General features: G+C 58.5%; 2 protein-coding genes and 1 long non-coding RNA gene across 3 annotated transcripts; 2 read left to right on the forward strand and 1 right to left on the reverse strand.

Annotated features, from left to right (window-relative positions):
• The first annotated feature begins 1,436 nt into the window (after positions 1-1,436).
• On the forward strand, positions 1,437-6,824 carry TAFAZZIN (tafazzin, phospholipid-lysophospholipid transacylase). The gene is given in 10 exon segments (XM_085007565.1): positions 1,437-1,861; positions 2,034-2,162; positions 3,179-3,224; positions 3,487-3,572; positions 5,485-5,565; positions 5,664-5,705; positions 5,919-5,981; positions 6,105-6,157; positions 6,460-6,625; positions 6,628-6,824. Coding segments are annotated over 10 exon segments (825 nt in total). The 5' UTR covers positions 1,437-1,752; the 3' UTR covers positions 6,678-6,824.
• A 3,867-nt stretch (positions 6,825-10,691) lies between these two features.
• Positions 10,692-13,688, reverse strand: LOC146394837 (uncharacterized). Its single transcript, XR_014835201.1, has 2 exons — positions 13,351-13,688; positions 10,692-11,447 (listed from the first exon to the last, which is right to left on the reverse strand). It is a non-coding gene; the product is annotated as an uncharacterized LOC146394837 (long non-coding RNA).
• Positions 13,689-13,918: 230 nt separating this feature from the next.
• ATP6AP1 (ATPase H+ transporting accessory protein 1) lies at positions 13,919-21,714 on the forward strand. The gene is made up of 10 exons (XM_021080754.2): positions 13,919-14,107; positions 14,352-14,478; positions 17,267-17,341; positions 17,612-17,805; positions 18,210-18,250; positions 19,239-19,324; positions 19,641-19,879; positions 20,338-20,385; positions 20,474-20,705; positions 20,883-21,714. Exons 1-10 carry the CDS (start codon positions 13,950-13,952, stop codon positions 21,090-21,092), a joined length of 1,410 nt encoding a protein of 469 aa, XP_020936413.1. The 5' UTR covers positions 13,919-13,949; the 3' UTR covers positions 21,093-21,714.
• The last annotated feature ends 143 nt before the right edge of the window (positions 21,715-21,857 follow it).

The raw sequence follows: 21,857 nt of genomic DNA on the forward strand, positions 1-21,857 counted from the left end.
CCCTGGCCTTGCTCAGTGGGTTAAGGATCTGGCATTGCCGTGAGCTGCGGTGTAGGTCGCAGATGCGGCTCGGATCTGGGGTTGCGGTGGCTCTGGCGTGGGCCGGCAGCAAAAGCTCCGATTCGACCCCTCGCCTGGGAACCTCCATATGCTGCAGGTGTGGCGGTAAAAAGACAAAAGACTAAAATACAATAAAATAAAATAAATAAAAAACAGACTGCTTAACGAGTACAGGCCTTTCTTTTTGGGGTGATGAACATGTTTGGAACTAGTTGGAGGTGGTGGTTGACAACACTACAGATGTACTAAATGATATAAAATACTATTATATATATAAATTTCTTTCTTTTTTTTTTTGTCTTTTGTTGTTGTTGCTATTTCTTGGGCCTCTCCCGCGGCATATGGAGGTTCCCAGGCTAGGGGTCCAATCGGAGCTGTAGCCACCGGCCTACGCCAGAGCCACAGCAACGCGGGATCCGAGCCTCGTCTGCAACCTACACCACAGCTCACGGCAACGCCGGATCGTTAACCCACTGAGCAAGGGCAGGGACCGAACCCGCAACCTCGTGGTTCCTCGTCGGATTCGTTAACCACTGCGCCACGACGGGAACTCCCTATATATATAAATTTCTTATTGCATGTTACATGCTGCGATATATTACATATTACATCATGTAGTAAATTATATTACATACATATATAGTACAATTCTGTAATATTGTTAATTATATAAAACTGTATGTAGGTGAGTATGTAAAATTATGTAATGTAATATATACAATATATAACATAACATTACATATGTTACAGAATATAAAATGCGGAGCTCCTGTTGTGGCTCAGGGGTAAGACCAACTAGTATCCATAGGGCCGCATGTTCCATTCTGGGTGCCGCTCAGTGGGTTAAGATCCGGCGGCGTTGCTGTGAGCTGCGGTGCAGGTTGCAGATGCAGCCAGTTGGGATCCCTCCATGCTGTGGCGGTCGTCTTGGCCAGCGGCTACAGCTCTGATTCGACCCCCAGCTTGGGAACTTCCACGTGCTCCCGGTGCAGCCCTAAAAAAAAAAAAAAAAAAAAAAAAAGACTATACACACACACACACACACACAATATTAGAAATACTTTAAAATGGTTAATTCCATCTTACATGAAATTAATGAAAACAAAGGTGGACAAAAACTAAAGTAAAAGTACTCTGCCAGCCCCGACCTTGAGCACAGCCCTCGCTGCCCACGCACGGGTACTTTACCTAAGATAAGGTAAAGCGCCAAAAGCCCTGCGCCGCGGGCTGGCGGCTTCGAACCCAGGTGGAGCTGGAGCTGGGCGGGGCCGGGGCGGGGCCACAAGGCCCTCGGGTCCGCCCCCGCTGCCGTCAAGCGGCCCGAGCGAGTTTTGCGACAGAGAGAGTACAGCTCGGCGGCGTCGCAGACTCGCTTTCCGGCGGGTGCGCGGGGCTCGGCGGCCTCCGCGGTCCGCGCGAGCGCTCCCGCCCGCTCCCTGTCTCCCGGTTCCGGGGCGGCTAGTCTGTGGCGAGAGAGTGGGGCCGGGCCCGCTTCTGGCCTGACCCAGGAGGTGACCTTGGTTGAGTCGCCTGTAGCGCCGAGCCGTGGCGCCCGTCTGTGGCGCGGGCCTGTCAGGGACCCGGCTCCCGAGCGGTTGAGGACACAGACCTCGAGCGGCCCCACGGGCTGCCCCGTGGCAGGGGGAGCGCCGGGCCTCTGGCGGGGGTGCTGGGAAATTCGGCCGGGGGGAGATGCCCCTCCATGTGAAATGGCCGTTCCCTGCGGTGCCGCCGCTCACCTGGACCCTGGCCAGCAGCGTCGTCATGGGCCTGGTGGGCACCTACAGCTGCTTCTGGACCAGTGAGTGGACCCAAAGCTGAGGCGGCAGGGTCGGTCACAGGTCTCCACGCCCAACGAGAATTGGGGTTCGGGGTTGGGGGCACTGGCGGGTGTGAGCTTGGCTGGGGTGGAGCCCTGGGCGCCCGGGAAGGGAGGCCAAGACCCCCACTCCCTTTCTCCCCCCCGCCCCCAGAGTACATGAACCACCTCACGGTCCACAACAAGGAGGTGCTGTACGACCTCATCGAAAACCGAGGCCCAGCCACACCCCTCATCACGGTCTCCAATCACCAGTCCTGCATGGATGACCCTCATCTCTGGGGTACACGGACCAGTGTGCTGGGCACGGGGAGGCAAGGAGAGAACCTGGGACAGGGCCGAACAGAAGCAGAACCAACCCGCTTCTCAATGGGCTCACCTGTTTCTGCCATGTCCTGCCCCAGGGGTGAAAGGTTGACTTGTGGCCCCTTTAGCATCTTCCTAGGGAGTGTGATTTGGAGAGAGCCTCAGAAATTTGGAGGGAATGAGGAAGTGTGGAAGTGACTGCAGAACAAGGTTTGCCAGCGCCTTTGCTCTGATGAATCAAGCCTGTGGAACCTTCCATTCTCTAAACGGTTGAGGGTTCCAAAGAGCCTGGGGGACAAATCTGAGGACCCCAGGGTGTCCCGTCAAGGAAGCGGTGGGCTAGGAGCTGGAAAACCTGTGTCCTGGTTCCAGGTTTGCCCCGGCTGGGTTTGTAACCTTCAGCCAGGCTCATGTGGGAGCCCAGTTCCCCACCTAGAAGTTCCTGTTCTGCCGACCTCACGGGGAGTTGCTTAGCTCCAGTAACCTAGATGGCTGGGTACAGGGTGCCCAGGGCTCCCACTGCTGAACTCTGGAGGTTAGACTGGGAGGGAGAGCTCAGGGCGAGCCATGAGGTCAAATGGGAGCCTTTCAGAGCTCACCCTTAACTAGTGAGTAGAGAATGGCCTGTAGGGTGCCACACGCAGCTCACAGGAGACCAGGAAGGAGACTTTAAGAGCCAGCCAGTAGCCCGGACCAGGGTGGTGGCAGTGGCAGTGGAGAAAGAAGTAGAAGAATAGGCAGCATCAAAATATACTGCGGAGGTAGGCAGACCAGATATGGTAACGAATAAGATCCAGGGAGTGGGAGAGAGGGAGGAGCCAGGGAGAACTTGGGGGTCCAGCCCAAGGTTCTGAAAGATGCCACTTTGGACCATGGGGAAGTGGTTGGACCACTGTCCTTGTCTCTCATCCCCTGAATCAGGGTGTGACAGAAGAGAGGCACTCCCAGGTACAAGGCAAGTTGCGGCATGAAGCCTTTCCTCTCCTTCTCTAGGGATCCTGAAACTCCGCCACATCTGGAACCTGAAGTTGATGCGTTGGTGAGGAGGCATGGGCCCCTCACGGTGGGCCCGGCAGGCCTCCCCCGTCTCTGCCCAGATTTGCCCTCCTCCTGCTCTGCCCAGGAGGCGGCATCCAGCAGTCCAGGCAGGGCCTGGGGTGGGGCCCCACAGGGCCTCCTGTGCCTCCATTCTGCGTTGTCGATGATGACGGCAGGCATCATGCTGGGGGGGAGGGCAGGGAAGCAGTGGGGGGCTGGGGGTGGGGGGCGGGCAGGGGTGACCATGTTTGTCCCCGCTCCAGGACGCCCGCGGCTGCAGACATCTGCTTCACCAAGGAGCTACACTCCCACTTCTTCAGCCTGGGCAAGTGTGTGCCTGTGTGCCGGGGTGAGCTGCTCCTCTGGGAGGGGCTGGTGGGCCAGTGGTTGCAGGGAGGTGCCTCTGGGGGCTGCTCTGGCCTCGCTTGGGGCAGGGGGGCTGGTGGCCAGTGCCTCTGGCTCAGCATCACTGGGAGTAGAGGGACCCTGGTAGGACAGGCAGCTTGGGAGCAAAGGGGGCCAGGGGCCGCTGCATCGCTCGTCGCAGGCCCAGCTCCAACTCGGGGCAGGAGGGCTGGCGGTGGCTACTGGAGGAGTGAGTGATGGCTCCTTGGCGCGAGCTGGATTCTGTGCGACTTCCTGAGGGCTCTGTGGCCCTGGGAGTCTGCTCTAGTGTGAGACGTCGAGGCATTATCCGTGGTCTCTTCGCTTGAGGACATTGCTGAGAGAGTCACTGATGGCAGTGTGGTGTCATCAGTCTGTGGGGGCAGTGGCATGTGCCAGCGGCTGCGAGTATGAGGGACCAGACCAGCTTGTGGGGCGAGGGGTGTGACACTGAGTGCTTGCTCAGCCTCTCTCAGAGCCTCAGGAGGTAGGGGCCACTTTGACCTCCACTCTCCAGATAAAGGGGCTCAGAGGGATAAAACTGCTGGCCCCAGGTCACAGAGCAAGAGGTAGCAAAGCCAGGGTTCAACCCCACGTAGCTTTTTCCTCTGGGGAAGTAGGGTTTTTCCAGGCAGACTGTGGAAGGAAAGGCGTGTCCCAGCCACAGGGAGTGTGTGGCGGCCCTGGGGAGGTAAGTGATGAAGGTAGAAATGGAGGTTGCGGGCTAAAAGTGAAGGTTCTGGAATAATCACGTTAAGAATTTGGGCTCCAGAATTCCTGTCATGGTGCAGCAGAAACGAATCCGACTAGGAACCACGAGGTTGCGGGTTTGATCCCTGGCCTCACTCGGTTAAGGATCTGGCGTTGCCGTGAGCTGTGGTGTAGGTCACAGACATGGCTCAGATCTGGCTTTGCGATTCGACCCCTAGCCTGGGACCCTCCCTATGCCGTGGGAGCAGCCCTAGAAAAGGCCAAAAAAAAAAAAAAAAGCCTCCTGTGACCTGGAGAAGCCATTTACCTGGCTCGATGGCCCCAGGAGCTGCAGGGGGAGGTGGGTGAAGCAGCAGGGGTGGCCACTCCTCCCAGAGGTTGGGTCAAGAGGGAGAAGCAAAAGGAGGAAGTGATGAGACGGTGTTAGAGGTCAAGCGAAATGTCTTGTTTCTGGTAAAGTAACCTCAAGTTATAAACAGGTTTCAAGTGAAAAGCTGCAGTGTTCACGTCTCCAGCGCCTCAGGCCTGCTGACTCCCTAGAGAGAGCTGCGTGGAACACTTTCTCTTTTCTTTAGAAATTTTTGTCTTTTTGTCCTTTAGGGCCGCATCTGCGGCATATGGAGGTTCCCAGGCTAGGGGGCGAATTGGAGCTGTAGCCACCGGCCTACACCACAGCCACAGCAACACGGGATCTGAGCCACGTCTGCAACCTACACCACAGTGGCAATGCTGGATTCTTAACGCACTGTGCTGGGCCTAGGATCGAACCTGCATCCTGGGGCTCCAGAGACACCGTTCATCCCCTTGCACCACAGTGGGAACTCATAAAATTTTTATTGAAGTGTAGCTCCTTTACAGTGTTGTGTTAATTTCTGCTTACAGCAAAGCGACTCAGTTATGCATGCACACACACGTGTGTGTGTGTATACGTGTATCTTCTTTTCATAGACGGTGATGCTTCCTTGCACGCCACAGGCACTTGGAGGGTGAGGATGTTATCGAACAGGATGGCAGGGGCCACGGGGCAGCCGGGGCTGAGCAGGCCCGAGAGAGCCAGGCCTCGGGTGCTGTTGGCGTGGCCCGCCTGGGGCGGGATGGAGGAAGCCCCTGAGCTGCTGCTTCCCTCCTCGGGAGGATGGAGACCCAAGGGAGACCTTCTCTCGCAGGGGACGGTGTCTACCAGAAGGGCATGGATTTCATCCTGGAGAAGCTCAACCACGGGGACTGGGTGCACATCTTCCCAGAAGGTCAGCTGGGCTGGCAGGGTCGTGACTCTCGGCAATGTGGGGGGCCTCTCGCCCCCGCCCAGCGGCCCCAGGCCGCACCTCTGTCCTTTCTTCCACAGGGAAAGTGAACATGAGCTCCGAGTTCCTGCGCTTCAAGTGGGGTGAGAGCAGCGGGCGCCCCGGCTGGGTGGGACTGTGCGGGCGCACGGGCCACGGGTGTGTCGGCGGGTGTGTGGTGCCCAGGCGAGGGCTTGCCTGGCAGAGGGGCTGGCCCAGGGGAGCTGGTTTGAACTGGGCGAGGGCAGGAGTGGCCCTGGCTGCAGTCGGGCACTGTAGCCGGGCGAGAGCAACGTTTCTGCCTCGTCCCGGAGCAGGGATCGGACGCCTGATCGCCGAATGTCACCTCAATCCTGTCATCCTGCCGCTGTGGCACGTCGGTAAGCCTCCGTCTTGGGCTTCGCTGGGTGCAGCTGGGGGCTCCCTGGGTGGCAGGGCGAGGGGGCCCGGGCGGGTCTGCTCCGCCCCACGCCGCCTCCCGCCTTCTGTCTGCCGTGCTGCAGGGATGAACGACGTCCTGCCCAACTGCCCGCCCTACTTCCCCCGCTTTGGACAGGTGGGTAGGGCTGCCGACCTGCTCCGTCTGTCCGTCTGCCAGCTGGCCCCGACTCCCACTCAGCAGCGCTGAGGCCACGTTCGGGAAGGGCTGCAGCAGGGGGAGCTGAGTGAAGTGTAGACAGGGCTTCCGGGCACTAAGGCCGGGGCGGGGGCGTGGACCCCAGGACCGGGAGGGCCTTTGGGTGTCCCTGAGCCTGAGCACCTCGTTCTGAAGAGGGCGCGCTCCGGGAGTGAGGGCCAGGCCTCTGCGCTGGGCGCTCCCCTGCACCTGTCATCCGCGGGCGGCCGCTCTCCCCGCAGAAAATCACCGTGCTGATCGGAAGGCCCTTCAGCGCCCGGCCCGTGCTCGAGCGGCTCCGGGCAGAGAACACGTCTGCTGTGAGTTTCTCCCCAGGTGGTCCCAGAGCCGCCCGAGCCCATTCCAGTGCCCTGGCCTTCCAGAGTCCCTGGGCAGAGCTCCCTGAGGGCGGCCGCCAGCCCTGCTCCTCCTCCTCAGGTGGAGATGCGGAAAGCCCTGACGGACTTCATTCAGGAGGAGTTCCAGCGCCTGAAGACCCAGGCAGAGCAGCTGCACAACCACCTGCAGGCTGGCAGCTAGATGCCACCCTGCCCAGACCTGGCCTGCCTCCACTGGGATGGGAGGGGGGGCGGGGAAGAGGCAGCGCTGGGACCCAGCCTCAGCCGCTGGGCCCTTGGTGCCACCTTCAGCTTCTTGCCCCGCATGCAGCGGGGCTGGGGGACGGACGGATGCTTTGAGCTCAGATACAGTTTTTCGTTTGTTTATTTGGGTTTGTTGTTGGCTTTTTTTTTTTTTTTTTTTTTTTTGGCTGTGCCCACAGCATGTGGAAGTTTCCAGGCCATGCCACAGCAGCGACCCAAGCCACTGCAGTGACAACACCGGATCCTTAACCACTGCGCCACAAGGGAACTGCTCAGATACAGTTCAGTAGGCAGATCTGTTCTGACCCTCGCCAGGTACCCTCTCCTAGCTGGAGCGCTTTCCAGCTCCTCTGTGGCTCTTCAGCTGAAGGAAAGGTCTCAGCTGCTCCTCCCCCTCGGCCATGGAGGGAGCAAGAAATGCGAGCGAGGCTCTCCTTCCTTCCTGCCTTCAACTTGTTCTCTCCCAGGGTTGCTGTCTGGAGGGAGGGTAGTTGAAGCGGGGCGGGTGGCCAGGCCAGGGCTTCGAGGAGGGGCCCACCAGGCCTGTGGCCTGGCTTCCGTCTGCCTGCCCTGAGCCAGGAGCGGCTCACCACTTCCTCAGGGACGGCTGTCAGCTACATCTGCCCTCTGCCCAGGCTCCCTGCCCGTTTCCAGAGGTGGAGCCCAGCCAGATGGAGCCCTGGCCCCTTGCCCCCATGCCGCGACCCAGCGACGTCTCTGTCCTTTCCACCCTCACCCCCCCCCCCGCCCCCGGCATCACTTGAGTCCCCTGGAACCTGGGTTTTCATGTTTTATAAACAATAAAGCCACTGTGTTGTGCTCTTTTACTTCTGGCCTCTCTGTAGGGGTGGGGGTGGCAAGTGACCTGCTGGACAGGAAGCCTGGGTCCTTAGAGCTCTGGGCACACCAAGGGAACTTGAGCAGGTGGGCTCTCAGTGTACCAGTCCCTTGAGACTTAAGTCCCTGTCTATGATCCCCTATAACAACCTTGCAAAGGTAGAGTCAATCTCATCTGCAAAGGATGCAGAAGGAGGTTACTGGACTTGCTCCAAACCCGAAGTTCACGAGGTAGGGAGAGGCAAGTAGCGCCCCCGCCCCCCACCCCGGGCTACTTCCCACGCCGGAGGAGGGCTCTGAAGATCCCAGGGAGCCGCCCTGAGCAGCAGGTGTTATGATGGGAGCGGGGAAGGGACATCTTGATTGAATTTGGGAATCTGGGTTGGAGCAAAGGCGGATCCAGACTGGTGGCATTCCTGGCGGAAGTCAAAGCAAATCCTCTCTAGAGAAAACGGAGCTCGGTTTAGGGCTCCAGTTTGTCCACAGATTAAGATCAACCACAAAGACAGAAGGATCACCAAACAGGAGTTCCCTGTGGTGCATTGGGTTAAAGACCTGGCATTATCAATGCAGCGGCTCAGGCCACCGCAGTGGCTTGGGTTCAGTCCCTGGCCCAGGAACCTCCACATGACGCAGGCACAGCCCAAAGAAAAAGATCACCAAACAGGGAAAGAAATGAAGCACTGTGCTTATGTCCCTTTAGGGCCACACTGCAGCATATGGTAGCTCTGAGGCTAGGGGTCGCATTGGAGCTGTAGCCACAGCAACTTGGGATCCCAGCCAGTCACATCGGTGACCTACGACACCACAGCCCACAGCAACGCCGGATCCTTAACCCACTGAGTGAGGCCAGGGATCGAACCTGCAACCTCATGGTTCCTAGTCAGACTCGTTTCCGCTGCACCACGACGGGAACTCCTCCAAGGTTTTTTTTAAATTTTTTTTTCTTTGTCTGTGCCCAAAGCACATGAAAGTTCCCGGGCCAGGGTCTGAACACACGCCACAACAGCAACTCAAGGTGCGGTGGTGACAATGCTGAATCCTGCGCCACAAAAGAACTCCTCAAAAGTTTTTTTTAAAATGACTAGAAGAGGCATTCCCCGGTGGCTGGGTGGGTTAAGGATCTGATGTCGTCACCGCTGTGCCTCTGGTTACAGCTGTGGTACGGGTTCAATCCCTGGCCCAGGCACTTTCACATGCCATGGGTATGGCCAAAAAAAAAAGGAAATTTTACCACATTAAAATTAAGACTTTCTGGGAGTTCCCATTGTGGCTCAGTGGGTTAAGAACCTAACATAGTGTCCATGAGGATGTAGGTTTGATCCCTGGCCTCACACAGTGGGTTAGGGATCCAGCATTCTAGGTCAAAGATGTGGCAGCTCCAATTTGACCCCCAGCCCAGGAACTTCCATATGCTGCAGGTGTGGCTGTAAAAAGAAAACAAAAATTAAAACATTCTGTTCATCAGAAGACATCATTAAGAGAGTGCAAAAGGGGGGTTCTCTTTTGGGGCAGCAGGCTAAGGATGGGGTGTTGTCACTGCTGTGGCATGGGTTTGATCTCTGGCCTGGGAACTTCCACAGGCTAAGAGCACAGCCAGGAAAAAAAAAGTGCAAAGGGAAGCTACAGAGTGGAAGAGATTTGTCCCGCACCTAAGCAGTGCAGAGCTCACGCCCAGAATAAAGAACTCCTATAAATCTGTAAGCGAGACGAACAATCCTGTAGAGAAAGGGGAAGATGGATGCAAGCAGGCATCTCACGGAAGAGGAAGCACAGATGGCAGAGCCGAAAATATATACACTCTGTGAGTTTCCTGTAACTGTAGTAACACAGTGTCAGAAAATGGGAGTTTAGAACAACAGATTTGTTTCTCTCGCATTCAGCTGCCAGCCTACACCACAGCCACAGCAACGCTGGATCCTTAACCCCCTGAGCGTAGGCCAGGGATCAGACCTGCGTGCTCATGGAGACAAGTCGGGTTCATTACCACTCTGAGCTACGACGGGAACTCCTGCAGGCAGATTCTTAACCCACTGCACCACAGCAGCACCTCCATCTTTTCCTCTTCTTAGAAGGATATCAGTCACTGGATTAGGGCTTGTAATTCCAGCATGATTTCATCTTTTTTTTTTTTTTTCTTTTTAGGGCCACACCTGCGGCATATGGAGGTTCCCAGGCTAGGGGTCTCATCAGAGTTCCAGTTGCTGGCCTACACCACAGCCACAGCCACGCCACATCCGAGCCGCGTCTGCAACCTACACCACAGCTCACAGCAACGCCGGATCCTTCACCCATGGAGCGAGGCCAGGGATCAAACCCGCAACCTCATGGTTTCTAGTCCAATTCATTTCTGCTGCGACACGACGGGAATTCTGCATGACTTCATCTTAACTAATTGTGCTTGCAAAGACCCTTCTGCCAAATAAAACCACATTCTGAGGTTCCAGGGAGACATGAATTGGGGAGCCACTATTCAACCCTGTGCATGTGCTCTATGAGCTGGTGTACACACCTATGTGCCCAGAAGACACAAACCCAGTTGTTTGCAGCACCATCAGCCACATTTGCCAAAGTGGGAAACCACTCCCATGTCCCTCGGCAGGAGGAGGGCTCGATGACCGGCAGAGCACCTATGTCCAGCGGAAGAGCAGCAATGTTGCTATGACGCAATGACTCACATTCACGTCCCATTTTTTTTTTGATAGGCAGGAAGTAGATTAAGATAGGATGCTTCTGAGGGATACAAGCGGGCAGGCAAGGAGACTCTGCCTGGAGGATTAGGTGGGCTCACTTTTATTTATTTATTTATTTATATTTTGGTTTTTAGGGCCACACCTGCACCACATGGAGGTTCCCAGGCTAGGGGTCTAATCGGAGCTCCAGCTACCGGCCTACGACAGCCACAGCAATGCCAGATCTGAGTCGCATGTGTGACCTACACCACAGCTCACAGCCACACCAGATCCGCAACCCACTGATCGAGGCCAGAGGTTCCTCCGCTAAGGATGGGAAGGAAGAGAGCAGCACGACCACACTTTCCAGAGTCTTTGCCTTCAAACTTTATTTAAATGGCGCGGTTTGGGTTCCTATTCGTCCATGGCCACCAGCCCCCCCCGCCCCCAGCGCCCCCCCCGTCACTCTGTGTCACTGCTCTTCTGGTCCCCAGGGCCTCTGTCCTTTCCCTTGACAGCTTTCACTCGTGTTGCACGGGTATGGAACTTCCCTCTCAAAATGTGTCCCTTGCCAGGTCTGTCCTATGCTGTGATGCCATGTTTGGGGGTCCTTGTTTTATTCCCCGAGGCGCCATCTAGGATTTAGATGAGTGACAGAAGGAATGACAGACGGAGGGAATGCTACCGAGCCCGGGGGCAGCGAGCAAGGGCAAGGGCAAGCCCAGGGGGGGAAGGACGGGAGTGCTTGGGGGAGTGGTCTTTCCTTCCCGCGCCCACCAACTGCCCCGGCTCGGACTCCTCTCTTTGAGTGCTCCCAGACCCCTGCCCCCACCCTGCCATCCTGCTGCCGGGGGGAACCTCAGTCCCACACCAATGCCTCCCTTCTTCAGCTCGACTGCCACTGTCCTCATCCAAGCCACATTTGTGACAACCGTGACTATGATGTCGTTAGCAGTTTCTCTGACAGACGGAGGTGATCAGTGGTCCGTCAGCTACGTGGACCTGGCGGGGAGTCACGGTGTACCGGGTGGGGTGGCTCCCAGAAGAGCCCCCTTCTCGGGTGCTGTCCTGCGCTGAGTCGAGGGTTCTGCATGCAGACGGAATTCTGCTGATGAGATGCTATTTGGGGGGAAAGGGAGGTGGTAGCAGTTGTCCCAGGGTCTGGTCAGAAGTGACCAAAGTTTTGCAACTACAAATGGTGCTGCGATGGATCTCGTTGGATTTATTTGCATCTTGTGCTCAGCTGAGGTGTTTTTTAGGGCCGCACCCGTGGCATATGGAGGTTCCCAGGCTAGGGGTCGAATCGGAGCTGTAGCTGCCGGTCTACACCACAGCTCACGGCGACACCGGATCCTTAACCCACTGAGCAAGGCCAGGGATCGAACCCGAAACCTCATGGTTCCTCGTCGGATTCGTTAATCACTGTGCCACGGCCACAGGGGAACTCCAGAACTTTCCCTCTTCTTATAAGGACACCAGTCATTGGATTTAGCCCCCGCCCAGCATGACCTCATCTTGATCACACCTGCAGAGATCCTATTTCCAAATCATGCAACATTTACCAGTTCTGGATAGACAATGATTTTAGGGGGACACGATTCAACCCAGTACAGGCAGAATGGTCAAAAAAACTTACAGTGAGGAAGTTCCCTGGTGGCGCAGTGGGTTAAGGATCAGGTGTTGCCACAGCTGTGGCAGAGGTCACAACTGCAGCTCAGGTTTGATCCCCGGCCCAGGAACTTCCATAGGCCACAACCGAGGCCAATAACAAAAACCACCAAAAACCCCTTTCAGTGAACACCCATGTACTCACCCCTAGATTCTGTCATTAGCATTTTACTATCGTTGCTTTATCACACACCTCTCTGTACTTGAACTGCTCTCCGCTTTATTTTTGGTATGTTTCAAACTAAGTTGCAAACATCAGTTCACTGCCTCCTAAGTAAATCCGTGTACATATCCTTCATGAAAATTCAATATTTGGTTTTAGTTACTGGGGTTTTTTCTTTGTTTCTAATGGTCATCGATCTGAGAAATCGAAAATTGCACAGAGGGAGTTTCTGTTGCGGTGCAGCAGAAACAAATCCAACTAGTATCCATGAAGATGTGGGTTCGATCCCTGGCCTCACTCAGTGGGTTAAGGATCCGGTGTCACTGTGAGCTGTGGTGCAGGTTGCAGATGTGGCTCAGATCCTGTGTTGCTGTGGTGGTGGCTGTGGCATAGGCTGGCAGCTGCAGCTCTGATTTGACCCCTAGCCTGGGAACTTCCATATGCTGCGGATGCGGCCCTAAAAAGCAAAAAGCGAAACCAAAAACAAGGCACAGAGGAATTCCCTGGTTGCTTGGCAGATTAAGGATCTGGCAGTGTCAGTGCTGAGGCTTGGGTTGCTGCTGTGGCTTGGGTTGCTGCTTTGATCCCCGGCCCAGGAACTTCTGCATGTCTCGGGTGAAGTCAAAAAAAGTTTAAAAAAATGGCACACAGAGTTTCCAGTGGGCTCAGCGGGTTAGGAACCCGACATAGTCTCTGTGAGGATGCAGGTTCGATCCATGGCCTCGCTCAGCGGGTTAAGGATCTGGCACTGCCACAAGCTGCAACACAGGTCACAGATCTGGCGTGGCTGTGGCTGTGGCTGTGGCTGTGGCAGGCCGCTGTAGCTCTGATTCCGCTCCAGCCCAGATATTCCACATGCTGCAGGTTTGGCCTTTTAGAAAATGGCACAGAAAAAGCCGAAAGTCTCCCAATTCGTTTGAGGTAGTTTCTCTCATTTTCTGACTCTAGCCGTCACTCTGTCTCTTTCTTCTCTTTACTTACTGGTCTTTTTAGGACCACACCCACGGCATATGGAGGTTCCCAGGCTAGAGGTCCAATCGGTCCAATTGGACCGGTGAACTCCCTCTTTCTTCTCTTTAAAGCAACTTCGGCAAAGGGCAATCTACACCGGGTCTCCATTTCTTCACACTAGCATCGCTCTTGCCAAACTGCTGTTGCTAAGTCCAAGGAAGTTTTCTGTCCTCATCTTACCTGCTTCCTGGCAGCAGCTGAGGATGACACTGTTAATCATGTGGCCTTGAAATTTCCCTCGGTTTCCCCCTCTTCTTTGATGCTCCTTCTCTGGCTCTCTCTTCTGGATCCTCCTCTTGCTGCCCACGGGCAGTGCTGCGGTTCCTCCCGACGCTCTCCTGGGGGTCCTCTTCTTTCCTTACCTGTGTAAGGGAGGGCCCACCTACAGGAAAAAGAAATCATAATTGCTACTTTAAGCATTATGAAGATTAAACCGAAAGAGGGGAAGCCAAGCGCGCGAGGACCCGCGGCGCAGACTCCATCGGGCTCCCGCGCCGCCTCGCCCGGCCCCTTCCTTCTGCGGGGGTTGGGCGGGGGGAGCGAGCTGGGCTCGGCCCCGCCCCCTTCCCTACTGGGAACGTGCGCTCCTGGAGACACGTACAGCCAACCAGGGAAAAGGAGCGGCCGTGAGTGGCACTCACGTCCTCCAGTCACTTGAAGCTCTGCAGCGCAGGAGCGCGTCCGAGCCAATGGCGGCTCGAGGCGGAGCTCGGGCGGGGGCGACGGTCACCTGATCTGCGGTGGCAGCGGTGGGTCGAGGCAGTGGAGTCCGAGAGGTTATGATGGCGGCGGCCGCGGCGGCTCGGGTGCGGGCGGGGACGCGGCGGGGTCCGGCGCTCTGGCAGATGCCGTGGCTGCCGCTGGTGGCGGTGGCGGTGGTGGCGGCGGCGTCGGCGGCGGAGCAGCAGGTGCCGCTGGTGCTGTGGTCGAGTGACCGGTGAGTGGGGCGGGCTGGGGTGGGCTGTGCTGCGCGCTCTGCGGCGGCGGAGGTGCCCTCGCCGGACTCCTGGGCTGCCCTTGGCGAGGCGCGCCGAGGCCCAGAAGGGCGACCTTGCTCGGCGGCTCGTAGCCAGCCAGCTGGATTAGAGCTCTGTGACCCACGCATCAGGCTGGGAGCCCATGGGCTTCCGATCTCAAGCCGTGCGCCCCCTCTTGACAGCACCTCTTCTGTCCCCCTCCAGAAACCTGTGGGCTCCCGCAGCCAACACCCACGAGGGCCATATCACCAGCGACAGGCAGCTGTCTACCTACTTAGACCCCGCCCTGGAGCTGGGCCCCCGCAACGTGCTGCTGTTCCTGCAAGACAAGGTGCGCCTGTCCCAGCCCCCACCCCTGTCTCTCTCGGTCTTCAGGAGGCAGGCGAGCCCCCTCCCACAGGACACCGAGGCCCATTCCCCAAGGGAAGCTTCAGTGACCTTGTCCCACCTGTAGGGAGGTGTGTCTCCTCCACTGGGAAGGCCTACAGGAGAACCCTCAGTGGGAACGGGGAGGGCCCTGAAATGGCACCCACTTGACTGGGGAAAGTAAAGGGTGGGAGGCCAGATGCCTACTGCGTAGCAAACCCTTGTCTGATTTGCTCTAGGGGGGAGGGATTATCAACCCTTTTAACAGATGAAAAGACTGATGCCCAAGGATAGTGTTGTGACTTGCCCAAGGTCACGCAGCTAATGGGTGGCAGAGCTGTCATTCTAAGGGAGAGATGCTAGAAGAAGGCTCCCCTGCTGAGGGCTTCGTTTGCCCTGTGCTAAGCTGATGTCATTGACTTGGTTTTACTGCCAGAAAACTAAGGCCTGTCGAGGTAGAGGCATCGGCCGAAGAGCCACAGCTTGTGCAGAAGCCACAACTGGTTCCAGCCGAGCCTGTGGGACGCTCCCTCCACCCCCCAGTTTGTCCTTCCCATCTGGGTCTTTCTGCCTCCAGAGCAGGGGTGTAGATCCCAAGATTCCAGGGCAGTGTAGGGTTGGTGTTTGGGAGGTTATCAAGCCTTAGCTTGTCTCTTCCTCACTGGCGGCCTGTATGGCTCATTCCCCTGTGGTCTGGCTCTGTTGCTCTGTGGGCAGGTGGCGGGGGCCATGCTGGCCTGCTGGCCTTCCAGGAGGCAGTGAATAATGTAGTCAGACTGGAACTCAGTGCTAGTTCTGCTACTTACTGGCCTTTGGACATGTCAAATGCTCCACACGTGCCAGTTTCTGCCTCTGTAAATTGACGAGACCAGGGCTGTGAGGAGCAGTTCTGAAGAGTCTACGTAAAACATCTAGCCAGCGGCCCCTGTCTCATGGCATATTCATCCGCCCATTCATTTGTCAAGCGCGGACTGCTGTGTACCAGCTCCTGAGCGCTGGGGACATAGCACTGAGCAGAATGATCCACTCCTCTGCCCTGAAGAAGCTGACCTTCTCGTGAGGGCGGGAGGTAAACGCTAAGCTGGTATATGATAGGATGTCAGTGCTACCAATCCTTAGAGAAGAGGGAAGCAGGCTAAGGGGACAGAGTGACTGGCAGTGCTGTTTAAGAGAAGGGTGATCCGGGAGTTCCCGTCGTGGCGCAGTGGTTAACGAATCCGACTAGGAACCATGAGGTTGCGGGTTCGGTCCCTGCCCTTGCTCAGTGGGTTAACGATCCGGCGTTGCCGTGAGCTGTGGTGTAGGTTGCAGACGAGGCTCGGATCCCGCGTTGCTGTGGCTCTGGCGTAGGCCGGTGGCTACAGCTCCAATTCGACCCCTAGCCTGGGAACCTCCATATGCCGCGGGAGCGGCCCAAGAAATAGCAACAACAACAACAACAACAAAAAGACAAAAGACAAAAAAAAAAAAAAAAGAGAAGGGTGATCCGGCAGGTGCTTCCCGAGGAGGTGATATCTGAGCAGAGACCTGAGTGGAGGGGTGGATGGAGCTGTGTGGCTGTAGGAGGAAGGGCATTCCTGGCAGAGGTCACAGCAGGTGCAAAGGCCCTAGGCAAGGAGCGCTCCTGGGGAGCCTGTGGAAGAGCTGGTATAGCTGGGGTGTATCTAGTGAATGAGAGGCTGGGGTCAGAGATGGTCCACGGGGGGTGGGGGGGTGGGGGGGAAGAGCACTCATGGCATAAGGAGGTTCCCAGGCTCCGGGTCGAATTGGAGCTACAGCTGCCGGCCACAGCCACAGCAACACAGGATCCGAGCCGTGTCTGCGACCTACACCACAGCCCACAGCAACGCCAGATCCTTAACCCACTGAGTGAAGCCAGGGATCGGACCTGCAACCTCATGGTTCCTAGTCGGATTCATTTCCGCTGTGCCATGATGGGAACTCCTAGTTGCAGTTGGAAACAGGACGGGAAGCCTTGGGTGATTTCGAGCAGGGCCTGTGCCATGAGAACACAGTGGTGGTTCCTGCGCTTTCAGAATGAGGGCCCAGCCGGCCAGGCAGGGTCAGGATTCCTGCCAGAAGGGAGAGGAGGCCAGGCAAGTGTGTACACTAAACAGGACGGGGTTAGAGAAGCTGATTAAGATCGCCTCTGGGCCGAGCTGGGAAGAGCCCGCAGGAGCTGGGGGTTGGGGTGGGGGCAGACTGAAGGGCATCTCTAGGTTGCAGAGGAAAAGGGATGGCGGCGTCGAGGCTCCTGTGGTCCAGAGAGCTCGCCAGGCGTCCTCCCCTTCTCCAGCGTGGCTGAGATCCTCGCCCCCTCCCCTTCCACCGCACCCGGCTGGGAGGGGGAGTTCCCAGCGTCCCGTCCAGATCGGGCCCGGGCAGATCTAGCTGTGCAGCTGGCTGCAGGTTCTCCTTTTCTTTGACTCACATCCCGGGGAGCGGGCAGCCCCCTCTGCACAGCTTCCCTCTGGCCGGGCCAGTTCCTCTCTTCTGCAGGCGGGCGGCTGACTCTTCGTCCCGAGGTTAGCACGAGTCAGCTGCCCGTCAGCTGCCCACAGGTTTCCTCTCAACCCCGGGACCGCCCTCCGGGCTTTCTCGCCCTGCCCAGAGGGTGCCCAGAGGAGAGAAAGAGCCCTTCCCAGCCCCCAGGCCGATCTGACTCTAGCCGGGCTTCTGCTGGCCCTATAAGTGCCCAGGGAGGGCGCTGGCCCCGGGCCGCCCTCTGAGGTCGCGCCCTCCTTCCCCACCAGCTGAGCGTCGAGGACTTCACAGCCTACGGAGGCGTGTTTGGAAACAAGCAGGACAGCGCCTTTTCTAACCTGGAGGTGAGTGTCCGTGCCAGCTGCAGGCCCCGGGGGCCGTCCCGCACCCCCCGCCCCCGGGACGATGAGAACTGTCCCCTCGGGGACCAGAGGTGCTGGCTTTAGGGGTCGAGAGGCCTCAGTATCAGGGCCGGGGGTGTCGAGTGCTTTCTTTGTGACCTGGAATGACACCCTTGCGGGGGTGTGGGGTGGCTTGCCAGAGAGGTTTGGGGGGCTGGCCCAGGTCCACGGGTCCCTTGCTGACTCGGCTGCCCACCTCTCCCCTGCCCCCAGAATGCCCTGGACTTGGCCCCCTCCTCGCTGGTCCTTCCCGCCGTCGACTGGTACGCGGTGAGCACTCTGACCACCTACCTGCAGGAGAAGCTCGGGGCCAGTCCCCTGCACGTGGACCTGGCCACCCTTCGTGAACTGAAGCTCAACGCCAGCCTCCCGGCCTTGCTGCTCATCCGCCTGCCCTACACAGCCAGGTCTGTCCGGGCCCCTGGTCTCAGCTCTGGGCCCTGGAGGCACAGCTCAGCCAAGAAGAGCAGCCCGTATGGCCACAAGAGCCGAGCGGGCCTCTGGCCAGCACTGAGCCAGGCCCGTGGGCTTCCAGAAACGAGGCGGACGGGGCCGTGCCCGCGGGGAGCCAGCTCACCCAGCTGGGACCCTGAAGCTGGGCGAGAAGGGGCGGGGGTGCCTGGCGGGGGCCCTGAGGTGAGGAGAGGTACGGAGGGAGGAGTGGGCCCAGCTCCCAGGGCCCCCAGCTCCCGTGTGCCGGGCGATGGGTCTGCAGGCAAGGGCAGGGGCCTGGCTGGGCGGACGGGGGCAGCCCGGGCGGTGGAGAGCTGCTTGGGTTGGGGCCCGCTCTGACCTTCTGTCTCTTGCACAGCTCGGGACTGATGGCGCCGAAGGAAGTCCTCACAGCCAATGGTGAGCGGGGTCAGGGCGGGCGAATCGTGCTCACCCAGCCCTCGGGCACAGGGCGCCGGCCTCGCCGCTCAGCCCCTTCTCACTCCCGGGGTGCACTCCCCTCCCTGCTTCTGGGAGCAGCTGGCAGCAGGGAAACGCTGGGCCCTAGGCCCCAGCCCTCTCCAGCCTGGCAGAAGCGCCGGGCCGACTGGGGTCCTCTGCGCAGAGCCCGTGAAGCCAGTTTCCACTCAGGCAGCGTGAATCGTAGGGTCTGGGGCTAAACATACCAGCAGCATTTCAGAGACCAGCTCCAAGGACTTGTCTTGCTTTTGCTGTAAAGGACCTTCGCTCCTCCGCCCCCCGCCCCGAGGGCTCGGTGACCGAGGGCGTCGGAGGCCGGGGCTGGCGGGCTGATGAGAAGGGGTTGCTGGGAATGGAAACCACTGTGGAGGCTGATGGGAGCTGGCTCTGCAGGCCTCTCAGTCCCACTGCAGAGGACATGTCCGTTGCTGGGGGTGGGGGTCCCCACCTCGACAAGGTGACCCCACTGAGCCCCATCAAGAGGAGGCGCCCAGGGAGTTCCTGTTGTGGCGCAGTGGAAACAAATCCGACTAGGATCCGTGAGGATGTAGGTTCCATCCCTGGCCTCGCTCAGTGGGTTAAGGATCCGGCGTTGCCGTGAGCTGGGGTGTAGGTCGCAGATGCGGCTCGGATCCGGCGTGGCTGTGGCTCTGGTGTAGGCTGGCAGCTGTAGCTCCGATTGGACCCCTAGCCTGGGAACTTCCATATGCCTCGAGTGCGGCCCTAAAAAGACAAAAAAAAAAAAAAAAAAAAAAAAAACCCAAAAAACAAACAAAAAGGAGGAGGCGTCCACGTGCGGGGATGGGCACAGCCAGCCTTGCCTCCGCCGGGCTCTGCAGTGCAAGAGCTGGTTTCTGACGGGCAGTGCGGAGCCTGGCCGTGAGTACCGCCTGTGATCTGGTTCTCTGTTCTCCCCGTTGCTCCTCAGATGAGGTCATTGGGCAGGTGCTGAGCACACTCAAGTCCGAAGAGGTCCCGTACACGGCAGCCCTCACTGCCGTCCGCCCTTCAAGGGTACGTGCCCTTGACCGGCTCCGGCGGCGGGTGGGGGTGGTCAGGGGCTTGGGCGGGGTCGGCTCCTGGGGCAGATGTGGTGAGCAGGGGCCGTGGGTGAGCCTGCTCCCTGGCAGCCTAAGTCCGGGTGTTTCCAGTTACAGAGACTGGAAATACCAGGGCGGCTTAGGGGCCAGCGGGGCCCGCTTCCTTCGGGAAGCTCGAGTGTGAGCACGACCCGTGGGGCTTGAGGGCGTGGAGAGAGCGCCCGGTGGGGGAGCCAGGGCAGGCCTGCTCCCAGGGCTGTTGCAGGAAGGCCTGTGGGCTGTTTTTGCAGGTGGCCCGCGATGTAGCCATGGTGGCTGGGGGGCTAGGTCGCCAGTTGCTGCAGAGACCGTCGGCGTCGGCTGCGACCCACCCGCCTGTGAGTTACAACGACACTGCCCCCCGGATCCTGTTCTGGGCGCAGAACTTCTCGGTGGCATACGGGGGCCGCTGGGAGGACCTGACCTCCCTCACCTTTGGGGTCCAGGATCTCAACCTCACCGGCTCCTTCTGGAATGACTCTGTTGCCTGGTAGGTGTCAAGTCCGTGTCTCTGCCAGGGGGGGGTGTTGGGGGGGCTCTTCACTTGAGGCTGCAGGTGGTATTGGGGGTGCTGGGGGGGCGCCCTGCAGCAGGGGGTTGCTTAGAGTGCTGCCTCCTCGTGCCTTCTAGTCCTCGCTCCGGCCGGGCCCTTGGTTGGTAACACTTCATAGTCACCTGGGAACCTGCTGCCTCCCCGTCGAGCGGCCTCAGCAACCCCAAGGAGGAGCTGAAAGGAGGGGCAGTGGGCTCGGGAACCAGAGGCAGGAGCCCTCAGCTGGAGGGGGAGCACCAGCGTGCTGGCTGGCTCCCGACCTAGAGTGTGATGGGGCCTCTATTTTCCTATCTGTCAAGTGGGGGTGCTGCCTCTCGGGTGGCTGTGGGGATCCGGTGCAGCTTAGACACCTGTTCCCAGAGCCTGAAGACTCACCTCTTCCTCTGACCCTGCAGGCTGGCGCTGACCTATGATCAGCTCTTTGGTACCATGGTGACATTCAAGTAAGTCCAGCAGGCAGGTGTGGGCGGGCTGGTGTGGCTCTGGCTTCTCCAGCTGCCTGACACCGCCCCCTTCCATGGCCTCTTCCAGGTTCATTCTGGCCAACCGCTTCTACCAGGTGTCTGCTCGGCACTGGTTTACCCTGGAGCGCCTGGAAATCCACAGCAACGGCTCCATCGCCTCCTTCAATGCCTCCCAGGTCACGGGGCCCAGCATCTACTCCTTCCACTGCGAGTACGTCAACAGTCATAACAAGAACGGCGACCTGCTCGTGCCCAGCACACAGCCCTCTCTCTGGCAGCTGACTTTCCAGGACTTCCAGGTAGGAAGCAGGAGGGACCGGGCCCCTGTGTCCTTTGGGTTTGGGTTCGGGCGGGGGCAACGTCACTGAGTCCCGTCCCCTGGGTGCTCCCATCCCATGAGGAGACGTGGACTGCCTGCTAAGTCGGGAACCCAGCCCTCACTGGGCCTCCCTGTGCGGGGCCGCTCTGTCCCCCAGATCCAGGCCTTCAACGTGACGGGTGAGCGGTTCTCCTACGCCAGTGACTGCGCCGGCTTCTTCTCCCCGGGCATCTGGATGGGGCTGCTCACCTCGCTCTTCATGCTCTTCATCTTCACCTACGGTCTGCACATGATCCTCGGCCTCAAGACCATGGACCGCTTTGATGACCACAAGGGCCCCACCATCGCTCTGACCCAGATCGTGTGACCCTGCGCCTGGGGAGTGTCGAGCTCCCGCTTGGGGCATGCTGGACAGAAGGGCTCCCCCTCTTCGTTACGTAGCATGAGTCCCCGGCTCCCCGGAGCCTGTCGGCTCCATGTTCAGCCTGCTGAGGGTCTTCCCTGGGCCACCCACCCCCTCTCTGTACCAATAAGGTGTATATATTCTGCGTAGACAGTAGGTGAATCTCCCAGGGTTGGTTTGGTCATTGCGAGGGATGGGGCCGTGAGTTCTAGGCCCCCTCCTCTTCCCTCTTTCTCCTTATTTATTCTCACGTCTCCACCTTGGCCCCTTGCTGTTTATAGTGCTTTTGTGTAGCCAGTGCTCCCTCCCCAGACTCTGGGGGGCTCCCTGCAGCAGCCAGGAGCTGGAAGTTCCCCGAGTTTGGGGGCTGTGGAAGTAGTTTACTGTCTGTCCTGCTTGGCTGGAGTCATTGTTTGTGGTGATGTTGTGCTAGCAACAAGCAGTACACTGGGGTTTGTGTCTTTGGCCTGAGAGGGAAGGGACCTCCATTGGCAGGTGGGCTGGGTGTGATCACTGGGTTTCTGGCGTGTTCCTGCCAGGTTTCTTCGTGGTTTCCTTCCTAATAAAATAAAGACGGGTCGCCATGCTTGGGCCTCTTGTCACTCATTTCGGCGCTGGGCACCAGGGATGCGCTTGGCTGGGGCTGCAGGAGGAGCGGGGTGGCAGGAGCTGGAGCCCCGCCCGACCGAGGAGGAGGAGGAGGTGGGAAGGCCTCTCGCGCCTCGGTCC

This window comes from Sus scrofa, chromosome X, assembly GCF_054392235.1.
Source record: "Sus scrofa isolate SSC_HxYL_T2T_F1_AM1 chromosome X, Sscrofa_HxYL_maternal_Yorkshire_Landrace_v2.0, whole genome shotgun sequence".
Classification (NCBI taxonomy): domain Eukaryota; kingdom Metazoa; phylum Chordata; class Mammalia; order Artiodactyla; family Suidae; genus Sus; species Sus scrofa.